The 21,828-nt window shown below is 45.5% G+C and overlaps 1 protein-coding gene across 4 annotated transcripts in view; it reads right to left on the reverse strand.

The window, feature by feature from the left end:
• SH3PXD2A (SH3 and PX domains 2A) overlaps nucleotides 1-21,828 on the reverse strand; it is a 248,612-nt gene that overhangs the window by 179,652 nt on the left and 47,132 nt on the right. For all 4 annotated transcript variants that reach the window (XM_088169293.1, XM_014883770.2, XM_088169292.1 and 1 more), the window contains exon 3: nucleotides 467-542. In XM_088169293.1, the coding sequence (XP_088025419.1) occupies nucleotides 467-542 (76 nt within the window). The remainder of the gene's footprint in view (nucleotides 1-466; nucleotides 543-21,828) is intronic.

A 21,828-nucleotide genomic window follows, 5' to 3' on the forward strand; every position in this document is an offset into this window, starting at 1 on the left:
AGCATTGCAGAAATCTCTGTTTGCATTGAACCTTCCTTCAGTTTCCTTTCTATTGCAGGGGCAACTCCAGTTATTAATTCCTTATTGTACAGTAACAGTGTCTGAAGAGCCACAGCATCCAGAAATTACAAAGACTGCCTCTGGCCCCCAGTGGTATCCCAAATGGTGGCTGGAGCTCAGTCTGCCTGGTTGCACTCCAAAGACACATCAAATCCCTTTGTATAACAGGGCATGAGCCAGCCTGAATCTGAACAGCTGATGCAAGATCCCCTGAGAGCCCTAAACACCATGCCAGCTATTTTAGGAGGAGGTACAGGTCTGGTATCACAAGGCTGGGTGTATGAGCTCCCAGGGAGAAAAGGCATTTATAAGAATGGTCACAAAAAGTACTGAAGACAGCAGCCGGGGAGCTGCAGTCTCCAGCTGCTCTCAGTCATCTTATTTAGGGCTTTCCCCACAGCATTACCTGGTAGAAAAGGAATGATTCTTTGCTTGGGATCTTTCTGGCCTCCTTCAATAGGGAACTTGTCCAGAAGCTGCATCTGCAAAGGAAGCACAACAAATATCTTAGGGGGAAACATGGACCATCTGCATAGGGACCAAGGAATCTCTTGGTTTGTGTGTGGTTTAAGACAAAAGTAACTGCAGGAATTACTTGGTCTTGTTGGAGAGGAGCCTGTACTTAAAAAGGTATGATACAGTTCACTCCAAGAAAGGGAGGGCAAGTTTCTGGCAGCACAAAGGAGCTGGGACAGGGCCCAGGCAGACAGCTGAGCCTGACCTTGCTGTCATTCTAAAATTAGACTCCCAGTTTTTGCTACAAAACACACGCCTTGTCTCTAATACACAGCCTGCCTGTGCTGGTGGAGCAACGGGTTGTACCTGTCCATCCGACTGACCACCCTCCTGGCTAAAAATGCTGTTCAAGCAACCAGATTAAAGCATATATAATAAAACACCTACTTTACTTTTATGGCAGAGCCAGAAAGACCCACTGCCCTGGTCCAGTAAGAAAGAGCTCCTGTTCTTCCAAGGAGACAGAGATGGGGTTTTGGGGAATATCTTCCACTGCAGTCCCTACACGGAGGGCAGCAGGCAAAGAGCCCTCAGAGAGCAAAGCTTCCCACAGAACACCAGACCCACAAATGGCCTGAGAACACAGCTCAAGGTGGGTGTGCTCTCAGCCCAGTACCCTTTAGCACATGGTTTCCTAGCCTAAGAAAACTGCATGCTGATCAGACATTCCTAAAGGAGCCCTATGATCTGTCCTTGTATGGTGACACCTACACATATGATTGATGATAGAAACCTTTCACCTAATGGACAAGTGCCATTGAGGCTGAAGATCAGCTAAAAGGCCTCAGACAGAAAGATACACCTGCTCTAGTGACACCTTCATGGACTTGCCCAAAACAGACCAAGTCCAGCCCTGAAAGCTGCCAGAGCCTCTCATCTCTCCCATTCACCCTCTGCTACCTTTTGCTCTCATTCAGCATGTGGTGCTACCAAGACAGAGACTCAAATGTCTACATTCTGTTTCATTTCTCCCTGTGTTTCCTATGCATGATGTCTGTATGATGCTCAATGTCCCCTCCCTATTCAGAAGCCCTAACTCCCTTGGGCAGGAGGAACTCCAAAGCTCCTGCCAGCCCTAGGGCTCCTTTCCAACAGACCAGGAGAGACATCTTTGAACTCACAGTCCACAGCTCTTGTGATCTCTGAGGAAGGCAAGGAAGGAAAAGCAAGCAGTTGTGTTACTTGCCCTTGCAGAACCTCTATCTCCTCACCTCAACTGGATCTACAGCTCAATACAAATACTCAAAGTGGCAGCAAAAGCTGGGGAAAGGGAGGGGATACTTGTCAATCAGCATTTAATCTCATCAGTGCTAAGAGTCCAACAGGGAGCCTGTGCAAGTTAACAGTGGTTTTGCTAACTCTACAGATTTCCTTTTAAAAATATTTTTCTGCTAACTTGGGGAAAAAACAGTCAGATTTTTTTTTTATTTTTTTTTAATTTTTTACTGGTTTTGTTTTAAGCACACAGAATCCTTCTCGTCTTCCACCGCACACATCATCTCCAGCGTTTTCACCATATGGCACAGCAAACCAAAGATCAAGAGGAAATTCGGGAGTAGAAGGAACATCTGTGCAGGAGAAGAACTTAAAAGATCCCACATGTTTCCCCATCAGGGAGTCAGCCTGGTAAATAAATAGACCATAGCTTTGCGGATTGTTAGCTAACTCACTTTTCTGCCTACAGAGACAAGTTTTTTATTGAAAATGGGAAATTTTGTTTTCTTGTAGGTAGAGCTCTGGGTGTCTGAGGTCAGGCATGGGCAGGAGCTTCCTTCAAAGAAAAGGGGGGGGGGGGGGGAAAGAGAGGGAGAGAATCCCCACCTACTGACTTGAAGTTTCAGTGTTGCTACACTTTTAGCCAGGAAGGCAATTCTCACTTTACTACGCTGTGACTGATGGAAGCTGGAACTGATACAGTCAAATTCCCAGGGTTGTTCTTGGAGTTAGATTAGCTTGGCTAATACAAGCCTTTTTAACCACATCAAGAGAACCACAACGTGTATAACTTAGTGCTATTTATCTAAAGGGTGGATATCAGCAAAACAGATACAATAAACTGAATCTGGAAGAATTTGACTAAACTTTCCTAGACTACACTTTCCACCCCAGCTCTTGCCTCCACTGGAAAGGTCTGGATGGCAGGGAGCTGGGGGAGGCTGGAGCACTCCAGAAGCCATGGATCCTTCAGGATGTTAAATTCAAATAAAGTGCAGGAGAAGCAGGGAGCCTTCCTCAGCACCTTGCTGCACCCAGTTCTGCCATTCAAAGCCTGTGCAAGTTGGAGCTAAAGTCCTAGAAAAGCAGGATTCTGTATCCTCCCACCCACAGAGAAGGATGCAAAGTGCAAGATGAGGAAGAGATGTATACAGGAGAAAAAAACATCAGTGGATATGAATGAAACATCCAAAATCTTCCAAAAATGATGGGATGTCCTGAGCCAATGCCTAACATCCCCCACTCAGCCCAGCTCTGGTAAGAGGAGACAAAGGGAATAGCTGGGAATGAAGAAAGTTAGGGGTTGAACTACCAAAACTCCTCCTGGTAGGCAAAGCCCTTTCTTCACATGATTAACAAAGACCAATAAACAGATTTTCAGTTCTCTTAATTAGATGTCTGCAGAGCATCTGAAAGTCGAGAACTCTTTTGTCTGTAACAAATGTTTTTCCATTAGAGGAAGTTATTCTTTTTATAGCTGCAAATACACATATGATTGATGAAAAAACCTTTCAGTCAATGCCCCAGGTTATTCAGAAATGGGCAGTCTCCACAAGTTGTTGCTCATATCTTTGATATGTGACAGTTAACTTAGAGAAAAAATTTACTAAATCAGAAGGCAATTCTGTCACCTGAAGTAAAATCATCCCAGTACAAAGGCAAAGAAGGGAAGTTTGGATGCAGAATGCCAAAGAATTGAATTGGGGATATAGTTGGCTTCAGGCAGACAGGAAAACACAGCTGGGCAGTGCATTTTGGCAAAACTGGAGGAGCTCAGTTCATCTGCTTACAATGAGGAAGAGCCTCGAATTCATGACTGGTGTAGTGATCAGAAGGAAACCTGTTACCCTGTCCCTGTATCACAGGGTGGAGGATCTGTTTGGAAACAGGGAGGGTATATGGAAACCAGGAAGCGAGCTTTCCATCCATTCCATCAGCATGTCTGGAGTCAGGCTGAACAAACACATCCCACTCTCACTTCTGGCACAATAGATCCATGTCCACAAATAACTCACCACCAAAACTGCCTCTCCAGTCTTTGTCTGTCCAAACTGCTCTGGATTTGCTGACATCTTTCCTACTGTAGTCCTGCACAGCCCTGCCTTCTGTTCCAAGCACCCTCCTTCTTGCTTCTGCCCAAAACTCCTTTAGAGTTTTGCTATAAAACTTTGTCGTCCGGATTATGACTTTCTTGCAACAGTCAGCAAATGATCATCAATTAATCACATTAAAAATTAAGGGAATTACTCATGTGAGTTGCTGCTCATTAAAAAGAGAGCAGACTCAAGAGCACTGGCCTGCTCCACTCCTTTCTATTTGTACATAACCATGAAATCACTTGACTTGCAAGAATGAAATAGGAAGATTTCAGAGTATCAGCTCAACTACTTCCCCAGGCATCTTCCTTCTCACGTCTTCTGCTTCAGGCCACCTTTACTTAAAATGCAAACATGCCATGAAGAAAGAGCCGCTCCTGCACACAAGAACCATTTGGGTTTGCCAGGTAACAGCAGCTCTGGTCATTCCACTTCAGTTCTGCTGTGAAAACACGATTCCGCCCCTATCTGCCTTGCAATGGTAGTACCTGGTTAAAAGTCTTTATAAAGAAAAACAAATGTCCTTTGAGATGCTACAAGTAGCATCTCTCAGGATGAGAAGCTAAGCAGCTTCCTCATAATTTACTTACATTTTACCTATCTTGGTTAAATTTTCATGAAACAATATTTCTTTCTGTTGCAGACGTAAGGACTTAGAGCACCCAAGACAAAGAAGCAACTTCTCTTTCGAAGGAGAGGCTTTTACTGGTTGCCAACCAATGCAGGGGACATGAACATATAAACTGTTCAATGGCTTGACCCTGTGGCATTTGGCAGCAGGAACTTTGTTCCTGGTTTGGTTTAGAGGTTTTGGAAATTTGTGTCCAAATCCAACTCCCTAAAATTAATCCACTGAGACAATCACCTGACCTCCACCTATGCCTTATACCACAGACTATAGATGGGTTTCTGCTGGGCTGTTGGCACCTCCCCTTCCTTTCTTGCAGCAGTTCTAATTACTCTGGTTAGAATAATTAAGTTCTCCTCTTAAAATGAGCAAATGAGGACACCCACATAAACTCCTAGTGTGGAAATTTTTCTGGTTCCTTTTCAAGTGGATGCAGGTTTGCCATGTGCACAGATAAAAATCAAAGCTCTGCAGGAGGTCAGCACTGCAGTCATGGGGAGATTTATTTATAACACAAAGATCCTGAGGATGACTTTTATGCAAGCCACTTTAGCAAGCAAAATGACATCAAATGCAAAATGCCGAAGGACTCTGACCTTCTACAGAGAGATGAGGCCCCTCTCCTTTTCTAGGGTATAATTTACTTGCATCCCAGAGAAAGAGCACTTGCAAATCAAACCATGACCAAGAGCAGCAGAGTTTTTGCAAGGTACCCCTAGAAACCCCAGCTTACCACCTTACTCTTGGCCACTCAACTGGTCCCAAGACTACAGTTCTTCCTACACTGAATGCCAAGAGGCACATTAGCTTATCTTTTTCCAAGTGCTCATCAGAAACTGCATTTTTCACTAAAAATTAGGTGAACTGACAATAACTTTAATTTAGACACTGATGGACTTGAAAGGTAAAGTATATGAGGACAGCCAGGCATCACACACATCCCTTCTCACAAAGCTGATCTGATCTCAGAGCCCCAAGCAGGAAAGAAGGGCTACAGCAAGACAAGGAAGAGGAGAGGAGGCATCTGTGCACGTATGGGGTTATAGGCACACTTCTGAGAGAGTCTGCCAAAGAAACTGGAAGAAAAGCAAAGATACTGCCAGGGATCTGAAACTAGTGATGATGGAACTCACTCCTCAGCAAGAGGGGTTAAGGGCATCTGCAAATCAGAAAAGACTGAAAGTCTCTAATGCAGATACCACACGTTTAGATGAGGAGAGGTAAGATACCAGAATAGCAGCTATTAATTAAACCTCTGAGGAGCTGCAGTAATTTCCTTTAATTTCAAAGTTGGAAACCAGCTGTGATGCTTGCTGACTGGATTGATGGTTTTAGCATCATCAGCTATATTTTGAATTATAAACCATGTGAGCTGCAAGAAAGGGAATGGCCAGGATGGGTTTGAATTCTGTCATCTGCCAGAGTTTTCCAGTGGATAAACCTCTCTGGTCCTGTCTCTGTTTTTGCACCTGCAAAATGTGAGACAGATCTCAAGTAGGTGGTGTGAGATTTAATCAAGAACCATCAAAGGCTCTGAGCCTTGTGCTGCAGAGTAGGAGTCAGAGACTGAATTCAGAGGAACTACACTCATCTAAACCCAGCAGGACAGAAGCAAATGGAAGAAGCATTATTGGTGGTTTTCAGATAGGATTATCCTCTCATTTGTGGGCTTGTCCATCTATAGCATACTCCAAATCCTGGTTAACCAGGGAATCCAAAGGGGTCTTTCACTTAAGGAAGATGTTTGGCCACCATTTCCAGAAAATGGATCTCATGCTGCTAGGTAACATATCAACATTTAAATGTCAGCAGGTGAAAACAAGCAAGAGAGTAGAGAACACAAGCGACCAACTCCACAGATTCACCTTCTACATACTGGTCTAGAGAAGATAATTTCTTTAATTGTTTGGTCTTAGAATATGTGTTCTGCTAAGGTCAATCAGTGGAGCATCCATGATGTAGGTGGATGGACCTCGTTTACTCCTCAGGACCATAACTGCAGAAATCAACGACAAAAGGAGATACATGGCAGGGAAGGAAACTTCTGCTGCTGGGGCAGATTCCTCCACAGTGTACAGCTGTTAGAAAATTTTCTCTGGACCTCTCTTGAGCTTCTTTTTATTTTTCCTCTGCTTCACCCCCTCACAGGAACAACAAACCAGTTCACTCTCACAGACACAAGACAGCAGGAGGCCTGTTTAGCTCCCACCCCTTCAAAATTGGACAGAGCAAAGCTGTTCCTGAGCATAACACCAACCAGGAAAAGTTTGCAAAAGATCTTTGGGTGAGGATATGGAACAGACTGAGCCATGGGGAGTTCATCTGTTAGCCACTCACACACAGAACTGACATCTTAGACAGCAGAAGTATGTGGAACTCCATCTCTTCCTAAAGCAGTAACAGGCTCCACAATGCAGCAGGAATAACTATATCAGGCAGCCAGTGACACTGGCTCCCTTGTGGTGTTACACGATGCCACAGCAGGCAAGAGAAGTGCAACAATTCAACCCCTGAGAAGCAGCAGCAACTGTTTTCCTTTTAGTTTGAAAGAAAAAAAAAATACAGCAAAAAGCCATTCGGATAACCAGCTGACACGCCTGACAATTACAGCATTATAGAATATGTTCTGAATTAAACATAGTGCAATCCGTGAGAAATTCAAACAAAAGCAGGAAAATGCATATAAAATAAAGAGAACAGACATTTACAGCATGGTGTAATCCTCAAAGGGAAAATGCCTTTCTCAGGTCTGAAAATTTCCACAAGAAACCTTGGAAATTTTACAAACCTCTCAGTATCCAACTCAAACAGCCAGAGGAGGAGAAGGCAGGGAGCAGAGACTGGGGGTCTCTCCCCAACACAATCCATCAAAAGAGGGAATGCAGTTTCTCAGCTGAGACATTTGCTATTTTTCATCAAGAAATGCAGCTTTCTCTAAAGGCTCCACAGAACGAGCCCAGCATTTGTGGCTAACACAGCCTGGCAAAACATTCTGAGGTGCTGGTTTGGGATGACAGAGGCACTTGGTGCATCTCTGAAGAGCTTCTCAGAAAGCCCACACTGTCCTTTCACAGAGCAGCTATTGAAGTCTCCTGCCAGAAGCATTTTCTTTCCCCAGTGCTAAATTAAACTGGCCTCATCCAACTTAACCACACTGGAAGATGCTTGGATAAAGGTTACTTCATACTTTTCCATCCATCCATGGTGATTATATGTCCCCTGTTACTCTGGTATCTACAGAGGATTTGTCCCAACAGCATCCCTGGGAAGTAAGGACATACCACAATGCCTGTTTTAGAGAGATGAATGCTGCAGTTATATGGCACCACAGGGTCATGCAGAGATGTCAGAGCCATGCTGATACCATGCCCCATCAGATCAATTAGCTTCTGGGGAAGGCACAAAATTTTGTGATAGGGTGTAAGCAATTTGCCAGATTTTTTTCCAGAGCTGGCACATCCAGAGTCAGCCCAGGTGCTCAGGCTGCAACAACCTAGGGATGTTCTCACTCAGGCTCACTGCAGGTCACAGTAAAAATCCTGTCTGGAAGAAGAGTTAACTTCAAAAGAAGAGCATCTTTCCTTACATCCTGCAATTTTTGTATCCTTACAAAAGCCACAGGCTTTAAGTGTTCTTTCAGATTGCACATAAGCAGCAAGACACCAGCATGTCCCAGTGAGAGACACTGCAGTAGTAGTGCCCTTGGACACTCAGCTCTGGCCTTCAGACAGCAGTGTCAGAGCAGAGGTTCCAGTTTTAGACACAATGGAAAGTCTAAGAGCTTCACTGAGAGGGAGCAAAGCACCAAGGTCACTTCCATTAATCACTGCTTCCTACATCATTTGGGCATTTTAGAAAGTATTTACTCTCCATCCTTCTTTAAATTTCAACCCTTTCAAGCCACTGATTGAAATACAGTGTAGCCCCATTAAGACTTTAGGGTTTATCTTTCAATAACTTTACCAAGCCACTCCAAAGGTCTCACAGCACAAAAACTGAGAGTGCCTGCCCTAAATTCGTTCAAGTAGGAGCAGCTCAACTCAGCTTAGCCCAGCACAAAGGCTGGATGGATTGGCAGGAGGCTGCAGGACTATGAAAAACCCTGTAGTCCTTAAAAAAAACCAACCCTGGCAGTAGCATCAAATACTGCCTTGCAGCTGCAAGCAAGGTGGTTGGGGAGGCATCCCAAAAGCAGCACAAGGGCCATTAGCAGAGTGCTGGTATTAATTGCATCCTTACTGTTAGCAAAAACACACACCAAATATTGTCAGCATGATTTACAGGCTGTTTTGGTTTTAAAACTGTTTTGTTCAGTGCTCTCAGATCATCCAGGGAACCAAACTCTTGCTCTGCCCTGTAACAGGAAAGATATAGGATGGCATCTTGTGGGAACAGGAGCTGACCCTTCATTAATGGGTCCCTTGTTTGCCAGCGTAACTCCTCCTGGGTTCAGGCAGTCCCCAAAAGGGATGTCAAGAGCTGGAGAATCACATCAGTCATACAATGCCCTCTTCTACCCTTCTTTACTCCTCTCTCATAAAGGCATAACAGTGGATTTTCATGGGTGTTTTAGGCAGGGACTACCCAGACAGCCAGACTCCATCTTTGCAAATTGATTTTGTTTGAACCGGTGCAAAGCCTGGCACAGAAACTCTCTGAAATCACATTTATACATTGGATGGTCATTGAACTTGCACCCATAGAATCCACCCTTAGAGTGTCTTCTAAGTTGCTCACACAGTGCTGACCACAGTTTTAACAAAACTCTGTTAAAAACACACCCTCATTTAAATTGGTAGAGTTTTGTGAGTCTGCAAGAGTACTTCCCTGCTCCCACTATTAAGAGAGATGAGACTTTAGCTCCGAACCTATGAAACTTAATCCCTCTGTTTTCATAATCTACATCTTCTCTGCAGCCTGTTAGCTTTGCTTGATATATTGTCCCCTGGAAACCATGAGTAACTTCAATATTGAAAACAGAAACAATAGCTCTGAACACAATGGCACATTTTACTTCCCAAACTCCTCCTGAAATGGTATCTACCCATCTCTGTAGGACACTTCTCATAGCTCTGGGGAGAGCATCTGCCCGAGGCGAGCGACCGCCCAGCGCAGTACAATGAGGAAACTGTGCCAAGCACAACATAACCACAGGTTTTAACTCCACGCTGGGAGGAGACTCCTTTGTCTTCTTTTCTTCCTCTCTCCCTACCTCCAAGCCCCAAGATATTTTGCCTGCGTATCTGGTTCCAAACACATGTGCATCTCGTCTTTGGGGGGATTTAGAAAGGAGTAGAGACAACAAATCCCACCACCTGAGTGGGCAGAGAGCTGCACAGATGTAACAGAAACCTCGCTGCGGGCCTCCAGGGAGGCAAGGAGCAGCCAGCAGGACAGGAGGTTTCCAAGAGCTCAGGGGCAGCTGCCAGCTTTACACCCCAGCCCCAGCATAGACCCTTCAGCTCAGGCACTGCCCAGCCCTCAGTGCCGGGCTGGCATCTCCCCAGGATGCTCATGGGGCACAATGGGACAGCAGAGGTGGTCAGGACCTGGGAAGGGCAGATTCCAAAAGCATTGGCTGTCCAGTTGGGCTTACAATGCAGGGAGGAAAGGATTTACACATACATATAGAATACAATGTGAGAACAAACCTAGGTTTGCAACAATCTGTCTTTACTGGTGCCTACTGTAATGGCATCTCAGAGATTGGTTTCTCTCTGTAGATTTATTTCTGGACAAGGAGGACAAATTTCATGGATATCAGAAATCTGTTCTAAAGAGCCCTCCTGTCACTAGCACAACCACACAGCACAGGCACCTGAGCTGCATAGTCAGACCCACACCAGCTCCTTCTGATCCCTGCCCCAACATGCAGCATGGACAACTTTCTCTCTTTAAAAGCAAAAGGGGAATTTGGGTAACATTTGAGTTTGTCAAGTCCATGCCCAGAAGGAGAATCGCAGGGGATCTGGGACCAGAGCTGTCCCAAAGCATCCTAAGAAGTGCTGGTGACCCAGCACGCTAAGAAGGGAGGCTAGGACTGAAATCTTATTTTTGTAAGTACAAGTCTGCCTGAGGACTTTCATTAATTTAATTGACAACAAAAGCAAACCCTGGGAAAGCAGACGGGCTTGGACACTGGCCATGGCTGTGTGTGCTGCTCAGAGCAGGGTGGGCACTCCAAGTGTTTACAGGGCCTCCGTGTTACACTCTGCATGTTCGTGCCCTGCTCTGGGATTTTCATTCAGATAATAATCATCCATCTCTGGATGCATTCCTTGTGGACCAGATGCTATTCTGTGTATCATACCACTAATGACATGCAATATTTGGCAGAGTATGAAAAGCATCGATGGAGGTCTTTGACAACGATAGGGGTTATTCTGGTCTTTTTTTTTATCTCAGTAGCTTTTAAGTGGCACAGGCACATTGTCAAGAAATACTGTCAGGACTGTGACTTTTCCAAACTTGCAGATGAGAAAACTGCTACAAGTTGTGAGGGAGAAAGAGCACATGGAGGCTTATCCAGGAGGAGAGGGATTCTCCTCCTTTCAGCTCTGTCCTTCCACAGGAGGTTTCCTGCCTATATCCCTGCCTGGTGGCATTTGCAAGACCTGATGGTGAGACCATGGCCAGCAATACCAGGGGCATGAGGTACCCAGCACACTGTTACCACCACAGGCAGCACAGTGCTGCCTAGAAAGCCAGAGCTGCCGTGCCCATCCTTGTCCAGGCAGCAGCAGAGTTTTAAGCCAAGGGTGGCCACAGGGCTGTGTGGGCTGAGCACCCATGGGTTCATAGGCAGCTGGTCCATGTCCAGTTTGTCTGTGAGCATTTATGCCTGCTCTCCTCTGGCAGATGCTCTTCCAGTAACACAAAGAGCAGTGCAGCACCAGGAACAGTTTGTACTTAACTAGGCTTGCACTCAGCCATAAAACAAAAACACAAGTGTTCTCCAGCCTGCCTGGCCACACATGCAAAGCATGGTGGCCAGCTGAAGGGTACACACAGGGTGTGCACTGATGCAAGGTATGCTTGGGTGATTCAAGGAAAGGGTGCTGGGGAAAGCAAGTCACAGGAAATTGTAGTCACAACAACTCATCATATCCAGCACCTCCTTCCCAAATATTTCTGAGGGGAAGGTGTCCTACAAAGTACTTTGGCAGATGTCCATCCATGCCTTTCCACATCTTGTGACCAGCTTTAGAAACTGGATGGGGAGGACAGGCAGGGCAAACAAGCACAATAGTCATTTGTGCCCTGCTGGGCACTGTGCAGGCATCCAGGGCTATTTCTCATCCTCCCTGTGGATTTGCACTTGTCTATTCTCTCCTCCTCTCCATCACACAAAGCCACAATAAAGGAACATCAGAAAGATGTCCTGATTGTGGAAGCATCCTCAAAAATGTGCTGAAAAGTCCAAGCCTAGCCAACAAGATGCAGGTACCACACAGTTCTCTTCTGCCCTAGCCCCTGGCTCAGGTAAGAAATTAACATTTCACAGACTCCTCCTGAAATTAGATGAGGATATTTTGTCACAGAAAGTATCCAGGAAGACACTAACTTGCATCAAAGAGAGTCAAGCCATATCCAGGTCCTGTAATTCCCCTATGAGCAGCAGTCAAGCTGTCTGATGGCACTGCCCTATGTGACCTGGCTGCTGGTTTTGAAGGCCCACATGATCCTTGTGTCCTCCATATGGTTATCTATTTCTAGCACCCCAGCATTACAGCTGTAAGGAATCAGGTCTAGAGAACTGCCATCTGCAGAACCCAGCACCAGAAATTCAATTAAATAAATAAAAGAAAAAGATATCAAGAAAGAAGTAAAGTGAGGAAGAGGAATGACACATCAATTGCTTTCTACCAGGCACAAGCAACTTCAAAAATTGAGTTCCACATACGCACCCTGCTGAGAGTAAAAAAAAATATCAGAGCACAGAATGGCCCATTTCCCATCAGAAAGCAAGACACCAGCCTCATCAAAGCACAGCTACTGCCAACCTCCCTTTGTCACCAAACATGGGAAGAAAAGGCATGGCAGGGCAGCAACTACACTCCCACAGCCAGCACAGAGAATGCTCTTTGCCAGCAACTCAGATGCAAAGTTATCTTGCTTGATTAGGGCTTCCTTTGGCTTAAGTAACTGACCAGATAAATTACACTAGCAGACACACACATACACACAAATAAGTATTTTGCTGAGCAGGGTGCAGACAATTGTTTCTAGCCCTTCATCTGGGATTGGTGCACATCTCTGCATGAGGTCAGATGCCAGAGAACATTGTGCTGGCCAAGAACGAAGGAAAACCTGAGAGTAGCTGAGGAACAACAGAAACAAAACTCAGAAGAATTTTTTTCCATCCTAACAGGTGCAGAGATGTGATTAAATGTGCCTCAAAACTCAGGCTTTCAGCACGGCCAGAGTGTCACACTGCAGATTCAGCACGGTCAAGGAGGCTTTGAAATCCCAGCCCTGCTTTGAACCCTGCAGATCAGTATCAACCTGGAGAAGGATTTGAAGCCGGAGGAAGACGCTCATGTTTCGAAAGCAAGTGCCAGCAGGGGAAAGGGGAAGCAAAGGGGCTGTTCTCCATTACAAGAGAAACTGCAAGAGCAGCTTGGGCAGGTGATCCCCTTGCCTGAACGTGGGACTGAACAGCATTAAACACTGCAAGTACAACACAGACTTGAAAACAAAACCAGATTTCCCTTCCTAATCATACTGAGACATGCAACAAGGTAAACTGCCAGACAGCTACACTTGCCTTTCTCTTAAAACTGAGCAAAGGAAGAGGATTCAAACACCAATTCTGCTGACAGATGGGCTGACACTGCAACAGTATCTCATCTACTTAAAAGCATCTCTCAAATGTCAGAGGTAGAAAAAGAACTCCAGACTTCATATGCTGACTCTGAATGAGTCCCTCGAGGTATTGCTTCCATATTTGATCCATGCAGTAAGAACCTAATTCTATCATCAGATAGGAACACAGAGAAAGAAGGAAAAACTGAGATGAGGAAGAGATACTGCTGGAGAGTTATGGGGTTGATTCTGAGTAAAATACTGACTTGCAGGAGTCTGACAGTTCTGGGACATGTACAGGTGCCCTGTGTGCCTACAAGCAGATTTAAAAAAAAAAAAAAAAAAATCAATGTAACTACTTCATAAGGCAACAGAAAGAGCCAATTTCTGCAAAATCAATGATTTCTAGGATGCAGAGGCCACATATCCATGCTTTGGCACTCATGTAAAGGTGAGGTTTTTTTGATGATGCCACTGAATTTTCAGGCACAACTGAATTCCTTTCCCAGGAAAATCTCTCTTACACTTGCCTCCCCAGCTGGGAAGTCTCCAGAAGCCATTATGGTGCCCCACTGACAGAAGTGATTATGATTGTTACAGTGATTATGTAGTTAATGAGTTCCTACAAACTGGCTTATTCTTTATTGAGAGGGTGGTCAAACACTGGAACTGGCTACCTAGAGGAATGGTTGATGCCTTAATCCTCCCAGGAGTTAAGAGGTATTTAGACAATGCCCTTAACTTGCTTTAATTTTGGTCAGCCCAGAAGTGCCCAGGCAGCTGAACTACATGGTCATTTTATGTCCCTTCCAACTGGAATATTCTGTTCTAATAATGAAGGCCTGTAGCATGGACATACAGCAAGATTTTCTCTATTTCAAGATTATGACAATCTCAAAAGATGGACATTTTCTGTGAACTTCTACCGTCCTTGGAGCAAAACCCAATACCCAAGACTGAATTTAAAAGTCCATATGAGAACAAAATGATCAGTCTGAGTTCTTGACATGACCACAGTCACCATTGCATCTGAATACCTGACAGCCACATGTTAACTTATCCTCTCAAATCCATGGAAGATGAACTCTTTCAGAACATGGAATCCAAAGGACAAATCTCTTAAAACCCAAATCTCCTGCTTTAGTCAGGGCAAGGAAAAATTACAGTATCCTTTCTTGCAGCTCTTATGGTGCTTTCACTGCCTGAAGAAAAATCAGACAAAAGGCCAATATATATTTTGTGTCTTTAGACTAAGAATTACAACTTTCACCAGAAGAAGTATGAGAGATCATTGTTAAACTTTCCACCTCACAGAGAAAAAAAGCCCCAGTGCTGGTGGGCTGGAGCACATGGAAGCTCTGACTGTGATCTTCCCTGCACAGAGCTGCAGCTGCTGATCTCCCAAAGGCAGGACACAGCCACTGTCCAGCACAAGTGGTTCAGTCTTGAAGTCTGCCTTCCCAGTTGTCCCAGTCTCCCTCTCTTACATTGGTAAAATACTGCTGGCAACATAAAACACTGATTTCACCAGAGAGCCCCCCAAGCTTAGCTGATCACAGTGAATAGAGGTGTTATATCTTTCAACTGATCTTGCAGCTTCTTGTGCCTTTTCCAGCCCCTAACGTCAGACAAACACAGCTCTGCTCAGAGCTGGTATGCACTACTGAAATACAAATAAATGAGCAGGCCACTATGAGGGAAGGAAAGAGTTAGTTTTCCATTCTGCATATTGACTTATTTGAGAGCCTGATGTATTTGAAATCAATTTTTTAAAATATATTTAAAGGGCTCTCTTTAATAGAGGGACTTTGTAATGACGTGGAAAATTCACAGCTCCCAACATCAAGCCATGGGTGGAGGGAGTCTGGAGTATGAATTAAAAATAATGTGTCTGTTTGCAGAAATTAGCGGCACTGATTTAAATCCACACTCCCCTCCCTCCTCAAATAATCACCCTGTGAACAGAGGTGGTTTATGGAGCCCTCTGGAAAATGTTCCTCATGGCCTCCATTCCGGACCCAAAATAAAATACATTACATAGCAGCAAATACTTCACCAGGGCGCTGCTCTCTTTCCCCAGCCCACGCCTCCCATTTGTTGCTAATTAAATGAAACAGCAGGTGCTCAGACCACAAGCACAGCAGGGCTGGAGCGAGTGCAGTGATTAAACCCCCCTGGAATGTCTTCTTGGAGAGCTGCATCTTTCCAGGGACCGGACTCTTGGAGGAAAGATGAGATTAGAGGGAGGGCTGGGTCAGTCTTTGGCTGTGAGCTCCACGATCAGAGGCTGCTTTCGAAGGACAGTGGATCACTAGAAACATAAAGGTCTCTGAGCGAGGTGCTGGCACCTCTGTTTTGCCAAGCCACCTTCCCAGCACCCTGCCACAGGATGCACACAACAGGGTGTGCTCTGCCTCTGGGCTGGAGACTTCTCCTTTCTCACCCAGCTGAGACTCATCATAACAATGCAGAGCAACCTCCCCCATACCAAGGCACGTCTGGGCACCTCAAATCTTCAAGCAAAGATTAGCAATGCAGTCCCTGAGGCAGGAAGCCATTCCAGCCTAGCCCTGGGTGAGGCTAGGGAATGGATAAATCACAAGCCAGAGTGTCAGAGCTGGCCAGGAGAGATATGGGTTGTGTCTGAACACATGACACACCAGGTCATGCTAATGAGATGTTCCTAGTTGCCACCCAGAGCAAATGCCTGCAAGCCCAGACAATGATTTTGTAAGAGTAACTCAGTCTTTGGGATGTGTCCTTACCCCATGACTCCTGGCACATCCATTTACCTGCTGCCTCTGTGCTGCTATCTCATCCACAAGGTACTCTGGGGACACAGCATGGACTGAATGCCCCCCAGTTCCTGCACATGAAAAAGAATGATCCTTGCTGCCACCAATGCCATCACCAAGCTTCACGTCCTGAGACCAGAAAGCAAAACAAAGCAAGTGCTATTCTGTTATAGATAGGGCAGACACGGTGCTGTTAAGAAATGGACAGGCATGGAGCAAGGAGCATTTAGGGGCAGCCAGAGCTGAACAGCCCATCAAACCAGCTCTTCTGCATCCTGCTCTGGGGCCTCCTTGTTTTGCCCCAGCTCACCATGCACTCCATCAACAGGCACATCTCCCATCCCAGCATACCAGTCTCACCCAGGTGACTTCCCATGGGAACAAGCCCGGATAACTGTAATGACCCAAAGGCCACCAGTGCGTCCTAACTCAGGGGACCCTAAACCAGTTACCAACTGGGATAACATGGTACAAGCTTAGAAATAAATCCCTCATCCCTTCTACAAATTCCATTTCTGACCACAAGACTCCATGGGACCAGGACATAATCCCAAGAACGAAAAGCACTATTTATATTTCTGCTGAGCACTTCACTTCTGTTTGGTCACTCTGCTGATGTTTCACTTCTTCACCAAACCCTGTCAGAAATGGCTGGGGGCTCAGGGGGAGGAGAGGGAACATGGTCATTACGGTCTGGCTTAGCTACTGTAATACAGCTAACATTTGGCTCTGTTAAAACACTCCAAGCCAAATTCTTCAAAGCATTTTACAGACATTAATGAATAAACTTTCTCCAGGAGGGCTGATTATAGGCCCCCATTTTATGGGTGGATATTTTCAGATAACCTTCCTGCCACACCAGAAGTTACCCCCTCCTTCTTCCACACCACAGACTCCGAGCTCTTAATTATACAAAAAACATTTCCACATTAAGGCGCTGAAATATATTTTGACCTAAGAGTGGAACAGGATTCAGCATGAGGTTTCCTAACAACAAGGCAGGAACTGACAGCCCTAGTGCTCCTGCAGGTCACAGCACACCCCTGCTTATCTGGATAATCCAGGGCTCTCTCACACCCTGAACTGAAACTTTGGAGGACTCCTGCCTACTTTGGAAGCACCTTTTGCAAATTTTCCCCTTGATATAAGGATAGCTAGGGACCACCTTCATGGAGCACATCACTTGCTCCATCTACTTTTTTCCCAGAATCCAATGACAAATTAATTTCTACCACCTCCTGAAGCACCAAATGCTAAATCCTTAATTACATGCAAGCAACCAGCACCCTCTAACCCTCAGGATGGTAACAATAAGGAGCATTGCACAAGGCAGTTACCAACACACCAAAAATTACCAGACAACCTGGACAACCCACAACACATTTTCTTCACCAGGACACATGCCAGATTTATTCAAGCAGCAGCACATCATTGTAGTGACCAGGAAAAGCCTGGACTTGGATGTCAAAGATTTCTAGACAACAGAGACCACAATAAGCCACAACTCACTGGGCTGCAAAAAGCCAGAGATTAGCCACATAAAAGGAAAAGTCTGTGAAATAATTTTTTGATCCAGCTGGATAAAGTGTATTCCCTTCTAAGACAAAACTTTGATCATTAAACTCAACCTAGCCCTTTGAAGCAATTTTTTCCCTATTATCATTTCACTTAGTCCTTTTCTGGTTTGCTTTCAAATTTCTTTCCATTTGGCATTTTCCCCTCTCTTTCACATTGTTTTCATGGCTTGTCCTTCACCTATCTCAACACACCTCGCTGAAGGGAGCAGCTCAACAAGTCTCACTGGTTTTCTTAACACACCCTTTAAAAAACAAATGCATCAAGACCCAGACACATGGCTCTGAAGTTACCTCTGTTTGCAAAAGCACCACTAAATCGATTAGGATCTGCCCTTGACTGACCTGGTGAATCAGAGGCACCCCTGCATCGACACTGATGCCTCAGGAATGGCTTTAATGGAGTACTGGAGAATTACAGAAATTATCATAAACACACTGGGATGCTTTTCTGAATCTCTGCTTAGTTCTTTGTGAGCTCTTTCACAGTTCCTGCCATCAAGAACTTGTCTCATTGAAGTGCAAACCTCCTCACTGGACTGCAACTCCCTGCCCTGCTGCCTTTGCACCCTCACAGGGTCCCAGATGGGATAGCTTAAAAGAACTTTAGTTATGGCCACTTGTGTGGGTCAATGCTCAATGGCAGGTGTGGACTCGGGAGGCTTCCAGCCAGGCCAGTGCCAAAGGATCTGATGTGTTGTAAGAATTCAAGTCCTTCCTTTCCTGCACAGATCTGACAGAGCAGAACTCTCCTTTACAATGGAAAGGCAAACAGTGGAGAACACAGCCCTCAGCTTGGCTGAATGCTGCTCAAACAGGGCACCCAGGAAGGAGCATGCACAAATCTGTGCTTCCCCCAGAGCATCACTATCCCTGCTTTTTGCGTGACTTTGCCATGTGTCTGCTCAGCTCTGTGGGTTTTATTGCCCTGACCACTCTACTTCAATGCTTCCCCTGAAGGGAAGGAAGTGGAAATTGCAAAAGGCAGTTCTGCAGTGGGAATACTTGCATTTGCATGAGACACGAAACTGCTCTGGTTGCAGAAAAGGAGAACCATGTTGTGACTTGAGGCAAGCAGGAAGGGAACAGGGGCAAACAAACTCCCAACTTCATGCTCTATACATTGATGATGAAATGATCAGCATTCAGATGCTATGGGGAAGAAGCAAACAGCACCCTGTGGTCATAGATCAGGCTGGGGTGAGCCTGATCAGGAGCCTTCCCTATGGCAGGCAGGACTGTGCAGAGTCCACAGTGGAAGAGATGCCAGTTGATGTCCTTTTGTGTCCTGCAAGCAAACCATGGTGTGACAGGGCCAAGAGCTACTGCTCCTTCCTGACAGGGCCTTCCCACATCTGAGCCTGTCAGAGCACAAAGCCAGGAGGGGTGAGGTGACATGGAAAAGAGCCCTGACAGAGCCCTGCATAAACCCTCCATTACAGCCAGGCAATTTTCTATTTGCACTTAAATGCAATAATGTAAATAAACTCCCCATAACCCTTCCAGGGCTATTTAGGACGTTTGCAAAAACAACCAGCTCCTCTCATCACGAGCCAAGGGATGCGAACACAACAGGCACTTCTCATCTTGGTCTCCACACACTTAATGAAAGTGAAGGATTGTATTCCCTGCACAAAAGCAGAATTGTGTTTCAGGGCTGGGGGTGTGAACTCCGTGCAATTTTCCGGCAGTATAAATAATTGAAAGCTGAGGACAATTAGGGGAGAGCGACAACGCAGTGGAGGGGGTGGAATTGTCCTGCCTGAACTTTCGGGGCTTGGGTGCTTTGGGGGAAAAATAGCCATGGAAAAATCCCGCCAAGGAATTTAATTTTTACACAGATGTTCCAGAAAATAAATAAAAAAGGCTGATCTTGATCTCTGGTAAGAAGAAATATGCTAATGAAGTGGCACTTGGAGAATTTGCTGCCTGTGTGAGGCCAGCAGCCCCAGAGCTGCAGCTTTGGCTGGGGCTGGTCCCACAGCCAAACCACTCTCCTGTGTTTTATTGTTTCAGCAAACAAAACCTGGAACAAGGGTAACAAACACGTGGACTGCTCCCAAGGCTGAGCTTTAAGTCCTGCTGTGGAGACCTACGAGGAGAGCTTCCAATACCAAAATAATAGAGATGGAGGAGGGATCACACAGGAGGTATACAGAGCCTTTACACACTATGGTGAAGAAAGGCTTTCAGTCCAGTTTTTATCATGATTCTGCATAACCCCTTGTATGAGATACTGTCCAGGCACAAAACCAGCACATCTGGGCCCCATACCAAAATTTTCCACCATGGTTCAGAATTTCGGGCAATTTCAGGAATGTTTTTAGATTTCCATTAGCAGCACAACGTGGCAGGGACCTGGCATGCTCCTGATACATTGGATTTTTAACATGTAAAGCAACCAACAGCTATGAAAATAGGCCTGAGTCCTCCACAGCTGATATAAGTCAATTCAGTTCATTAGGAAGAACTTGTTGCTTTTCCTCTTTGTGGCTGTATCCAGGAGAGTCCTTCCCACAACACAGGTCCCCCAATATCCTCACAGTCTCTAAGCCAGCAATAAGTGGGGGAAGTAGGCAAGAAGAACTAACACAAACCAAAACTCTAGAAAGCAAGGGAATAATTTCAGAAAGTAACACTTTTGACTAATTTCAATGTTTCTGTGCCTGCTAGAGGCAGACCACGTACAGTTAAAAGGACACAGCTAAGAAGTCAACAACCTCCTTGTGATGCTCCCAATATTTCTTAAAAAAACCCAACCAAACAAAACTCACTTGCCTAACTACATATAGAGCCCAGACCACTGAGACAGAGTGGCATGGGTATCACCTCTGTTTCTGCCTTGCTGCTGTCATACCCTGAAGAGTTAGCTAAGCCACCACTTCACTTTCTAAGGTCATCCATGTCCTATCCAGAGAGGTAGATTGGTGCTGAGCAGCAAATATTTTCCTGTAACCATCCTGCAGGAGATTCTCGTGCTGCAGATTAGGGGCAATATTCAAGTGTCAGCTTTATGATCCAGAACCCAAGTGAAGAAGAACAAAAGGGAGAGTTCCCATAGGCTGGGTTACCTTCTCAGCTGTGGGTTCTTGGCCATAGTCATTCAATGCACCTCTATTGTAGGTTAGCAGGCACTTTGCCATTTCCTCATCATGGCCCTCATCTTCGTCTGACGTGTAAAATCTCTTTAAAAACAAATACTGGAAGCTGAACAGATTGTTTTGCCAAGCAAACATTTAAATAATGATGGAAATTAGAATTATAAACAATTCCATTTATTCACTGAACACAAGGATACTGCCCCAAGCCAGCTGATATCCTAAGGCACTGAGGGCTAGAAGGACAAATGGTATTTAGATAGCTTTTAAATCAGTGGAGACAACTATTCCCAGCTCAATAACCATGTCAGCTATTAATTTTTTCCCAGGGGCATCTCAATTCCCCTGGGAAGGTCTGTTACAAGCTTGCTGCTGGGGTATTTTTCTGAGAGCAGTCATTGAGGGGTCTCTCCTACTGAAAGCCAAGTCTTGCAAGCATGGCTGCACCAGAGGCTCCAACACAGCTGCCAAAACACAGCCCTCACAGATGGCACAGGGCTCCTCCTGGAAATCTGGTTTTCTGCATCCCTTGCAAACCTTGCACTGCAAGTCTCTCCATGCACTGTCTGGGATAACAGCAGCAAACAACTGGCCTGTGTTTACTCAGAAGAAAGGATGTGCCATTTCTCCCCAAGGAGCCAGCACTGACCTTTGGGAACAGACGTGTTGACAGACCCATGTTCAGATTTCCTCTGAATTTTCCCAGTCTTGTTTCAGCTTCAATAATGCTCTTAAGGAAGCTGTTTATAAATGAAACCCTACAGCTGTTGCAGTAATTCCATCCTCACATTTCCAAGATTATCAGGGACGTCCCTGAAGCCAAGCAATGGGTCTGAACCTGATGGGTCAGATATGGAGCCAGGCCCCTGGTCTGGAGAAGGATTTCACAGCAGCTCTCAACATCTACAGCAGGACCAGGATGCTGAGGCCCAGTATCCCACACCAAGGGAAAAGGAACAGGGAAAGCTTGATCCTTTCAGCCCAGACTATACTGGCCAAGGCCAGCACAGCCCAGAGCAGAGGGAGGCATATGCTGAGACC

The sequence above is a fragment of the Sturnus vulgaris genome, chromosome 8, assembly GCF_052056855.1.
Source record: "Sturnus vulgaris isolate bStuVul1 chromosome 8, bStuVul1.hap1, whole genome shotgun sequence".
Taxonomy (NCBI): domain Eukaryota; kingdom Metazoa; phylum Chordata; class Aves; order Passeriformes; family Sturnidae; genus Sturnus; species Sturnus vulgaris.